The 12,037-nt window shown below is 49.1% G+C and overlaps 1 protein-coding gene across 1 annotated transcript in view; it reads left to right on the top strand.

Moving 5' to 3' along the window:
* RIN3 (Ras and Rab interactor 3) overlaps positions 1–12,037 on the top strand; it is a 120,437-nt gene that overhangs the window by 97,712 nt on the left and 10,688 nt on the right. The window contains exon 8 of the mRNA XM_036991564.2: positions 11,889–12,020. Within this exon, the coding sequence (XP_036847459.2) occupies positions 11,889–12,020 (132 nt within the window). The remainder of the gene's footprint in view (positions 1–11,888; positions 12,021–12,037) is intronic.

The following is a 12,037-nucleotide window of genomic DNA, read 5'->3' as shown; positions in this document are numbered from 1 at the left end:
TCTGGCAGGTTCGCACAGCCTTGTGCCCATGGCAGTTGGAGTCCAAGAGAGCAAGAAAAGTCTGTGTGACCTCTCGGTCCCTGGGTTTGAATGGGCACAATGCGTCTCTGATGTATTTCCCTGACTTGCTTAGTCACAATTCCAGCCCAGTTTCAAGGGGTGAGAAACTAGACTTCCCTCTTGATGGGAAGGGCTGCAAAGTCACATTGCAAGGAGCACAGACATAGGGAAGGGATCATTGGTACCATTTATAATCAGTTTACCATAGTGCTCCTCCAGGCAGACAGAAACGGGCATCACCATACTATGGTGCACACCTTCATGAACAGAATGCTGGCTGGTTTTGATCCCCCAATCCCTCTTTCAGTAGGTGCCCTTGTACAGTAAGCAACCTGCATAACTGTACATGACAACCATGGTAATGGAAAGTGGAAGGATTATTACTTCTGTAGCCACACAGATTTGGGTTCAAATTCCTAATCTGTCACTCCCTGTGTGACCTCAAATGATTTATTTAGTCCTTTAAGGCCCAGTTCCCTCACCTGGGGAAGCTCTATTTTACAGAAAGGAGAAACTAGGACCCCTAATGGTTCAGAAGCTACTCAGCCACTTGTGAATATTAGAAACACCATATGTAAATGTCAACCTCAATGCACAGTATTGAACAGGTTTAAACAGCCATCGCTGTTTTAGGAGAGGGATTCCATCTACCTAGGAGAAGGGCAGGGTAGTTAGGCCACAAGTCAAGAGAAAGCAATTGTTAGTGTATGACTGGAGGGTGATGCAAGGTCCTCACCCTAGAAAGGCTCCCTGGCAGACCTGGTACAGGTCACACTTCCAGGTTGGAGTCACTCTTTTGGATTAAATTGACGTGTGTCCAACAGCCAATTGTTAGAATGAATATAGTTCCCTGAAAGCAAATACCATGCTGAGTTACAATTCCATGTTAACCCCTTATCATGATGTTGGCAATGTGATTGGAAGAGATGGGGTGTTGAAGTGGAGGCTTTTTCTCATGGAGTGGGTGTCAGACTTTGAGCCCAGGTGTCTTTGCAGTCTGGAGGCCAGAGAACAGGCCAGCATGTGAACTCCGCAACTGAATAACCTCTTAAAACATCCCTAAGGAATAAGGAAGTAAGGTGGGATCAGCAAGCAACCTGCAGAACCCAGAGCTCTCAGGGTTTGACAAGCTCAGAACCCAGGGAAAGCATCTGGCATGCCTCACAGCAGCAACGTGAAGCTGAAGGTCCCATTGTGATACGGCAAAGGGCTGGCCACACTTTCTGGCCAGAGGCTGCCCAGATCTCCAGCAACTGGAGAAGGAGGCAGGCTTGGGGTGGTAGGGAGGAGGCAGGGGTCAGGGGTGGGGGTCCTGCACAGTGTAGAGAGAGAACAGCGGTAAAACTGGACCAAGTCAGAAAGGTGATAGAGCCCCAGAGGACCCTTTGCTGGGAGCAGCCTCAGAGACAGAACACACAGGCTGGCCTGGGATCTCAGAGGAATGTGGAAGAGAAAGGCCCAGGTTTCGTTCCCAGCTATGTGACTATGTTCAGGTTACTCAGGTGCTCTGACCCTCAGTTTTCCCCTCTGTTAGAAGGGCACAACCAAACGCACTGCTGCAGGACGGTTACAAGATTTAGATGAGCCTGCAGTTTACATCTCGCTCAGTCATCTTCCCAGTCTGAACTTCTGATTTGGGGAAGCATTTCTCCCTGGGCCATGCTGAGGCTGGGTATAAAGTCATTGGCCAAGGGCTCGACAGACCTTGAGATATTATCAGGGTGACAACTTTGAGGTGGAAAGGACGATTCCATTCTCAGTGAGTCTCAGTTTACTCAGAAGCCTGGGCTTCCTGCAATTCTTTTAAACGCACAATCTCTTGGCAGTGATTTTTGCTGACAGTGAATTTACTTCATGAAAACTTACCAGAGAGCAGGGAATGGCTAATTTTGAGGGAGAAGGAAAGGAAGAAAAGGCAGCTGTTGGAGAGGGCATGCCTGGTGCAGCGTGTGAGCGACTGAGAACAAAGGCGGCCATGGCTTTCCCGTCCTTGGCAGGAGGAAGACGGGAGGCTCTGCTGATTCCGAAGCCAGACCCACATAGGGGGACTCTGAGCCCAGAGATCCAGGCCAAAGCCGGGCCTCCGGAGGAAGAGTCCCCCCAGGAACAGATGAGCTTACCATTGAGGAACAGACAGCATGTTCCCCTCCCACTGTTAAATAACCACTGGACAGTGAGTCCAGGGGCTCCCAGTCTCACCTATGCCTTCAGGGGGCCGGGGCTGCCCCACTCAGAGCCACCGTATCTTCAGCTGGGAGGAGGCAGGTTCTGCCAAGAAGGGCAGGGGCTCTGGGCTTCATTCTCTGACCTGGGTTTGAAGTCCAGCTTCGGTGCTCTAGCCTCGGCCATGAGTCCCATGGGGCCTCTGCATGTATATGTAAAACGGGGGATGCCTTTTTAGGCTGCCGTGCGTGGGTGGGAGAGCATGTAGAAAACACCTGGATTGCAGAGGCCCCAGGAGATCCTAGTCTTCCAGGGCCTTAGTTTCCTCACTTACAAAATGGGACTAGGAACGCCTCACTCAGGCCTGTAGCAGAGGCCAGATATGAGTGTCCAAGAAATGCTGGGATGCAGGAATGGCCGCCTCCCCACCACTTTTCCAAAAACACAGAGGCTGAACCCACTTGTTTCCAAACTGTGTTCCAAGCTGTGTTCCCCAGGGCCCCCAAGGAGACACAAGGCAGGCTGGGCCCCCCCCAGCTTCACCGCGAACAACTCTGCTCATCTCTGTTTTATACATGTGGCTCTGCATGGGATTTTGTTTGAAATAACCAGGGGTGCTGCTAAATTTTTTGGCTTTTCTTTTAACCTTTCATTTGGAAGTAATTTCAAACTTCAAAAACTTCAAAAATAGAAGTAGTGCATTAAAATAGAAATGACTACACACCTTCTATGGATTGTTAATATTTCATCCCATTTGCTTTATTATTTATGCTTTCTCTCTGACTTTTTTTTTCCTGAGTCGTATGAGGGGAAGTTAAATTCATCCTGGCCTTTACCCCTAAATACTTCTCTCAGAGTAGAGACAGTCCCTTGCACGACCACAGTGAAGTTGTGCGCTTCATAAATTTGCATAGATTCAATATTTTTATCTAACCTACCATTTGTATTCCAGGTTGTCACTTCACCTAATAAGGTCCTCTTCAGCATTACCTCCTCCTGTTCCAGATCCAGTCCACACGTTTAGTCAGGTGTCTTTTGCCTTCTTTAAGTTGGAACATTTCCACAGCCTTTCTTTGTCTTTTATGACATTGGTATTTTTAAGGAAGACAGGTTTCCCTACCCACCCCCACCTTTCTCTCTTTTAATGAAAGTTCCTCATTTTGTGTTTGTCAGACATTTCCTCATGATTCCGTTGAGGTTATTCATTTTCAGCCAGGTCTCAACTGACTTGTAAATTATCCTCTGAGTCTGACATTCAGTGATCTTAGGACCAGGCCCCTTACCCAAGCATTCAGCTCATACCTCCCTCCTGCCAGATGCTTCCAGCTGCTTGCTACTCAAGTGTGGTCCTCAGACAAGCAGCCCTGCATGGAAGCCCTGGGAGCAGTGGGCCACTCCCTGGAGTCCAGCTGGGGTCCTGCCTCCCTCCACCACTGATACTAGTGGTAGCTAAGCACAAGACAGCCCTTGCCTCGCACCTCCACCTGGCTGGCCCTGCTCCTGGCCCCTTCTCTCCAGGGAAGAAGCTCCACCCACCTTCCTCTCCCTTCTTACACTGCATGCACCAGTAACTTGTGGTGTCCTATGGCCTGGCTACAGGCAAGACCTGTTGGAACAGCTGGGAAGGGCTAAACTTGAAGACACAAAGCTTGAGTTAACTGGCCAGGCTGCCTTTTCCAGAAACATAATTGCTATTTATGCCCATGATACAGGTGGGCCAGAATTTGAAGCTAGAATTTCCTCACTCTGAAGCCTGTGCTTTTATCACAGTACCGAGCAGCCTTGGAAACAGATCCTTGGGTACCTGAATCCCCATCAAACCCCAGAAGCAGACTGGGTTCCTTGTGGACTTCATGAGACTTGGGGAGAGCAGTTAGAACTTCTAGAATCATCTCCCCTTTACTTTACAAACAAGTCATTCCTATCTCTTCAATGTCTAAGACCAGACTTGCTCTCTGGGAGAAAGAGATTTAAGCCCAAGAACTCCCTAAGATGGGAGGCGGAGGATGGAGGGAGGAACACCAGCTGTGCAAATGTAAGATTCTACCTAAAAGAACGTAAAGAACCTTCTTTTAATGTAGAAAGAGTAGGCAACATCTAAGAGGGCAGTGAAAGCCGTGGGCTGCCTTTTTCTCTTCCTTCCATAGTCTGTGCAAACACCTTGAGACTGCACTTCAGGACACAGAAGCTGGCTCCTAACTCTGGGGACAGGGTACCCAGCAGCCAGATGGTTGGATGTGGGGGACTTGGAGCCCCAGGGTCCCTCAGGCCCCTCGCTATCCACCTCCCTAACAGAGACCACACAGTCAACTAGGAATCTATAGCTGGGTCATGGTGGGCAGAGGCTGGGAGTCGGATGCCCTGGGGGCATGGAACTGCTGACTTGTGACATTGATGAGGGAGAGCCGAGGCAGGGTAGAGAGGACAGAGAGAGAAGTCAGGCTGTTGGTTTTTAAAAATCATGTTAAAAAAAAAACCCAAACTGATTTCTGATGACAAAAGTTGCTAGTGTTTATTATTGAAAAAGATTAATATTTTGGTAGGTCTCTTTCTGGTCTTTTTGAAATAGATACAGATAGGTAGGTAAATAAATAGTTAAGGAAATACTTGCTGCTATAACAGATAAACTCTTTAATTGTTAACTCAATAAAAGTTTATTGCTCTCTCATGTAAGTGCTGTGGAATGGAGAAGGGTTGGGGACACGGTGTGAAGGGGGCTCTGCTCCATATAGTCGTGGGGATCCCGGCTGAGGGAGGCTTTTTAAGTTCCCCTGGGCATGACATCCAGGTGATGGAGAGAGAGTATATGGGCCAGGCCCGGAAGCAAAGCACAGCGTCGCTTTTACACCCCACAACAGAAATGGGGTTCTAGCCCTCTGAGATGTCATGTTCTGAGGATTTTAAGACACTTTAACCTCTTGTGCAGAATAGCCATGTCTAACATTTCTCACATGCCACTAACCCAGCAGGTACCATGTTAATCACTCTCCCTGTCCTGTCACTGAATCCTCACAGCCATCCCTTGAGGGGTGGGTCTTACTGGTACCCCCTTCTATAGCCAAGGAAACAGGCTCAGTGAGGCTAAGCAGCCATTCAGGGTCATACCTGAGCAAGTGAGTGCTTGACCTGGAACTCGGATCCAGGTCCTGTGCTGAGCCACTGGGTCCTCCTGCCTCTCCAGGGCATCCTGGGGTCAGAGACGACCTCAGAGAAGACATGCCCAAGTCACAGGTGCCTTTCTGCCTTCTCCAGTGAGGCTGGGACTTTGGCTTTAGGCCGCTGAGGCCACAGCCTGTGTGACTGACTGGTTCGTGGGCTGAGCTCTCCAAAGAGGAACCCAGGGAGCTGAAGTGATTTCCTCAGGGATGCGGTGTTCCTCAGAGCAGAACTGAGACTTAAGCAGCGTCTGCAAAAAGCACAAACAGCCAAACAGGGTAGCTTCAGGAGCTCAGTGGGCGAGAAAGCCAGCTTCTCATATCACGTCAGCCACAGACTACGGTGACCTTTGGCCCATTATTCCTTCTCCCTGGTTCCAGCTCTTCATCTGTGCAGCTGGGAATTTAGACTAGACCAGTGGTTTTAAAACTGGTTCCAGGAAGCTCTCTAGGGGCCCCAGATATAGCTGGGGGCAATTTGTGGGGGGTGGGGGATAGCAGGCTAAGTTGTATATAAAATACCCCTTAGCAAAAGGCTTCCACAGCAAAAGTACATTTAAAATCTCCTGTTCTACATGCTCTATACTTCATGCCATCCTTCCTGTTTTTATCAAATAAAAACTTCATTCATTCTACAAACAGTTCAACAAACATACATTGATGTTAACAGGGAAACCCAGTCCCTGATTTTAGGATGGTCACAATTGAAGTAGAAAACAGAGCATTAAACATGTGACAGTGGTTCAGTGTGGCAAATGATATGCATCCACTTAGCAAATATATTTATTAAACACCTACTTTAAGCCAGGCACTGTTGAGGCTTTGGATATAAATAGTAAGCACAATAAAGTCCCTTCCCTCATAATGCTTTCACTCTAGTGGGAAGAGATAAGTAATAAACAAGGAAACAGAAATACAAACTCTATTATCAGATGATGAAACAGGGTGACTAAAAAAGGTAAAGGGTCTGGGGTGTGTTGGAATTTGCATGCTATGGGTTGGGAGGTCAGGAGAGGCCTCTTTGAGTTAAGGTATAATGTTTGTTTTTCCATTCTGCAATGACAGGGCCAGGAAACCCATTACAAAGATACTGAATCTAGTTAGTGGGCCATGGGGGTCTTCACTGAGACTTCCTGAGGGAAGAAGTGGCTTTAAGTTGGAATCATGGTGGAGGATAAGGACCAAAGCAGATCACAGCCATGAGTTTTGTGCTGCCCCAGGACTGTTGCATCTGCCATGTGCTTTCACTGAGAGCCTCATCAACAAAGGCAGATAAGCAGTTATGCTAAGATGTTAAACTTTTCCTCTATGTAGATCAGGAGTCCGCAGTCTACAGCCTGCAGGCCATATGCAGCCCACCACCTGATTTTGTAGATAAATTCATACTGGAACAACCAGGTCCATTCATTACTCAGTGTCCATGGCTGCTTTTGTTACAATGTCCAAGTTGAGCAGTTGGGATAGAGCCTGTGTGGCCCTTGGAACAAAAAATAATTACTATCTGGACTTTTACAAAAAATTTTGCCAACCCCTCTTTTAATTAATGCTTCCTAGATGACAGAGCCTTGTTTTTAATCCAGCCATTCACTAGATGCTAGTGTACAACAGACCGAGTTTTATTATTGTCCCCAACTTTCAGATGAGGAGTCTAAGGCTCAGTGTGAGTGGCCCCCGATCACACAGCTGGTTAAGTAGCAGAGTTGGGGGCCTCCTGATCCAGGGTTCTCCTCAGTCTGCATGACCCAAGCGAGTGCACTTCAGCTGCTTTGTATCAGGGCTCACCTGCTCCAAAACTTCCCAGCCAGTGAAATGCATAAGGCCCCCAGCCAGCTCTTTAAAATGTGATTGGCTTCCCTTGTACCTACAGATGGAAAGTAGATGTGACTTTGGCGAAAGAAAGCAAAGATCACCAGGAAATGAAGGCTGCAGCTCAGCGGGTCTTGCAGAGGCACAGACTGATCCACAGGAGGCAGATGTTCTGATCACAGGAGAATGATTTTGCCACTGTGTCCCAGCATCCCAGGGGTGCTGCCTGAGGCCCTACTGTGTTTTGGGGCTGAGCGTGGGCTCCTGGCTTTGCAGGAAGGAGAATGCAGCCCTAACTGTCCCTGGGCAATCAGCTAGGAGCCGGTGCATTTTAACAACGCTCCAATCTTGTGCTTGTCCGCAAGTTAGCGACCAGGTCAGAGAACCTGTGTGAGCATTTCTCACCTACATTAGGAAAGAGGCTCGGATTCTAGTGACAGCTCCACTATCGATCAGCTGTGGGGCTTTGAGCAAATTTCTCCCTTGTCAGGGCCTCAGTTTCCTCACAGTAAGAACTTGATGAGTTGAAGGCCAGGATGCTAGATCAGCTCATGGATCTCATGAGAGCCACTCATGTGCATCTCTTCCCTACTCCATGTTCATGGCAGTAACTTGAAATAGATCATTCATCATGGAAATATTTATTCTATGGAAATTGGCAAACACTAAATCAGAGCTTATTTTTTCCCTTTAAAGAGCCAGTTGTTCAGCATTCCCCAGCATGTCACTGTCTAAGACCCGCAGCAGCTCCTAATATCCTTGGCCATGGCCTCCACCCTGGCCTGGACAGAGTGGTGCCCAGTAGGAACACACAGGGCACCTCTGTTCCGTCCAGTCAGCATCAGATGCTCTAAGCCCTATGCTGGGCACTGGAAAGGCAGTGATGGGGCAGAGGCTCAGAGAGGTTAAGTGACTTGCCCAAGCTGACACAGCCTCCATCCCTGCCCACAGGGAGTTCCAGGAAAAGGGAAGGCTCTGAAATAGTCCAGGTGTGTGGGACCTAGAACAGGTACTCTCCAACCATGTTGGAGGATGTGGGAGAGGACAAGGAGACTTAGTAAGGGAAAGGCGGGGAAGGCGTCCGGGCAGAGGGAACCGAGTGTGCAGAGGTACAGAGGAACAAAAGTCCCATGGAGTTCAGGGAATGGCCTGCAATGCAGCAGAGTAGGGTGTTACATGGCAGGGAGATGGGGGCAGCGCATCTTTCTGAGTTGGAAGTTGGAAAGTAAAGTAAGCAGGAGGAAGAAGGAGAACTTGAAGGAAGGGTGTTGGAGTAGCAGGAACACGGGGTAATGGGTACGAAGGAGCTGGACCTGGGCTCTGCATCACTACATTCTAGCCACGTGACCTCAGCAAGTAGCTGAATTTCTCTGGTGCTCACTTTTGTCATCTGTGAAATGGGCACAGTGAATCTAACTCCTATCACAGAGTTGCTTTAGAAAGTCATTAATACAATTTTCATAAAATATGCTTTGCATTTTTTAATTATCACACAAATATTGGTGCTGTGTGGGAGATGGAAGGCTCAGACCTATGGAAGGCAAGGGGAGGGCTTGCCAGAGAGGTGGCTGTGGCAAACACGGGGGGCCAGGAAGGCAGGTGACCTGTTCAGAGGCATCAACCAGATTGTGTGGTTGGAGGAGAATAGGGTCAGTGATGCTGGACAGATGTTTATGAGCCCAACTGTCGAAGGCCTTGAATGTTAGAGTAAGAGATGTGGGCTTGATTATCTGGGCAACAGGGAGCCATGGATGGTTCTTAGAAGAGAGAGAGAGAGTGATCAGAGCTATCCTCTCAGGAGATGATTTAGTTAGAGTGGATCAAAGGACAGACACCCTCCTGGGAGGGCAGGCTTAGGGAAGCAGGGCCGGAAGGCAAAGAGTGAGTGCCAGAACCAGTCAGAAGGAGGGCTTACCGAGGAACAGGGGGACCCCCAGGCCCTGCATCTCAGGAGTGGGGAGGAAAGTGAGCTCCTTGACAGAAATGGGGAGGCCCCAGCAAGGGCTGGTTTCCAGGAAAACATGAACCACCTCGTGGCTTAGCCTGTGATGGGGAAGGACTCCCAGGGCCCCTTTAGAGGCCGACTGAAGTCGGTGCCCAGGCGTTGGCTCTTGGGTCTGGCTCAGCCTTCATTCCTTCACCCAGGCCCACTGACTGCATGTCTCTGCCGTGCTGTGCTGTGCTTGGGGAGACAGCAAGAAGGTGTTCTCGGGTACTTGGAGGACAGACCTGGGGTCATGGGGGTACTCTGAACAGAGTGTGCTGGGAACCAAGAGGACGGGCCCCAAAGCCCAAGTCACTAATCCCCCAAGTAGGGTGTCTCACCCTTAGCACTAGAGACATTTTAGGGCTGAGTGACTCTATTGTGGGGGCTGTCCCACACACTGCAGGCTGTCTAGCAGCATCCCTGGCTTCCATGCCATTAGCACCACCACTACAGTGTGACAACCAGAAGGGACTCCAGACAGTGCCAAAGGGCCTATGGGGTAAAATCCCCCTGGCTGAGAACCACTGTTTGAAAGCAAATTGGCTTGCCTGATTATATTCCTTGGTGAGGTATTAATACAATTCCAAGAAAAAAAATGATGTTCTTAGAGGCAGAGTAAAAATGCAATCAGTTCTAAACCAAAGGGTGAGTTGGAGGTGAATTCCAGAAGGCACAGGGCTGTGTCTCACATCTGTGCTCCCAGACACACCGTATTCTCTAACTCATAAATCAAACCAGAAAAGAATCTCCTGTAGGCCAGGATTCTAATAATTATATTATCAACATGGAAAACAACTCCAAGCACAAAAGAATCTTTCCCAGGGAGCACTCCATGTAAATCTTTTCATGGAATTCTCACCAAGTCCCCAAAGGATGGCATGTCATGTGTGTCAGTTCACGCATGACCAGAAATGCAGGCTCAGAGATGTAAAGCAGTGACCCTGGGGTCACACAGCTGGTACATAGTGCACTGGACCCATAGTCTGATGCCTCTGGCTCTGTTTTTCCATGCTGTGTGTTACCAACCCCTTCAGCCTGTCCATTTTACAAGTGGAAAAACTGAAGCCACTTGAGAAAGCAGCAACAGCTCATTTTCCATAGCATTTTACAGGTACTGAATCACTTTCATATTCTTTTTCTCACTGTATTTTCTCAAAAACCAGGAAAAGTCATCAGGGCCAGTGTTGCTGGCCCCATTTTGCAGATGTAGAAACTGAGTGTGGCCAAGGAGGCAGGTCACACAGCACCCTGTTCTCTGGAAAACCATGCAAGGATGAGTTGGGAGCCTCCGCAGTGCCAGTGCTGTACCATGGAGATGCCATGGAGGATGCAGGAGAGAATGTGTGGGAGAGGCATTTAAATGTGGAGATGTGTGTCCACCCAGAGCCCACTGAAGCAGTGCTTGGTTCACCCAAGGAACAGGTGTCTTTTCTCCCTCTGGACAATGAGGAGCATGTAACTGATTATGTTTTCCTTTTCCCTTTGGCCACTAGGAAGCTCAAAGCCAAGTTTGTAGTCCCAAAGGAGCAGTTGTATAGGTTCTTGCTTATTTGTGTTTTTCTTTTTCCTGTGGTGTACAACTCCTCTTATAACATACTTGTCTTTATGTTTACATTTTTATTTAAGTTACTGTTATATCATGTATTTCCCATGATATATTTCCCGGTCACCTAAATCCTTTGTAAAACAGGTCAAGTAGAAATACACTTTTTGAAAGAACTGTCAATTGCTTGGTGTGTATTTGGGATGATTATTAATCTCAGTCAAGCCACAAAGCTGCAGCCCTGGTAGGGAGCCTTCTGGAGCCACACCCAGGCCTGGTGACTTCCAGCTGAGTCTGGGGACATTTGTCTGAGGTCTGAACTCCCTTTGGTAAGAGGAGGTGGGTTGAGGACCCCGTGTGGCCATTCCCCACCGTGCAAAGCTATTCGGTCAAGTTTTCATTTTTCCCAGTGCACTCTCCAGGGCATACCAAGGCGTCAGCTGAGGGACTCCAGGAGGATTCTGTCCCCGTAGGAATTTTTCACCTCCATGTACAACTTTGATTTTGTGTTGCCAAGTGGTCAGTCTTCAGAGCCAGCCCAGGGCCAAACTGGGAAGGCATCTTTTAGGCACCCTCCCCTCCTCCCCTGCTCAAGGCATTGACTGCTGTCAGGAGGCCCAGGCCCAAAGCTCCTAAAGGCAAAGGTAATGAGTCTGTCCTTGAAGAGGTACTTTCAGGAAAGGGCACTGCTTAACCCACAGGAACAAAGGGTGGGTTTCTGACCTTGTAGTATTGACCAAGGGAGGGCTTTCTGTTTTGCAGGTAGAGAGGGAAATGTGTGGTTAAAAGGGACAGAGAACGTTCCCAGAAGACATCGATGCTAGACAAGACAGCTGCTTCTGGGTGGGTCTGTGAATAAATGTGATGTGAACTTGCCTGCCCAGCAAGCAGCGAAGGGCATTGAGGGGGAAATGCTGGGAAAGAGGAAGGGGGTCAGGTCTTGCCCACCCCAGCAGAGGGTACCTTTCTCGGTTCCTTCTTCCTAAACCTGGACCATGTTTCAGGCCGCCCAGAGAAGACGGCCCCTGTCCCGAGAGTCATGAGAAAGCAGGAAGGTTCCTCTTCCATGGGGGTCCACGCCCGCCCAGCAAACCACTGTCCCCTTCTGCCAGGCAGGGGACAGCTCCCAAGGAAGCCTCGTGCTCACCTCCTTCTGCCCCCTTCCTCCTCCCAGGGAAGCCCTACGGGGCAGACGACTTCCTGCCTGTGCTCATGTATGTGCTGGCCCGCAGCAACCTCACGGAGATGCTCCTCAACGTGGAGTACATGATGGAGCTCATGGACCCCGCCCTGCAGCTCGGGGAGGGTGAGTCACCGCCCCAG

This window comes from Manis javanica, chromosome 8 (assembly GCF_040802235.1).
Source record: "Manis javanica isolate MJ-LG chromosome 8, MJ_LKY, whole genome shotgun sequence".
NCBI lineage: Eukaryota > Metazoa > Chordata > Mammalia > Pholidota > Manidae > Manis > Manis javanica.
The sequence above is the reverse complement of the archived record's forward strand: the minus strand, read 5'-3'. Positions and strand labels throughout refer to the sequence as shown.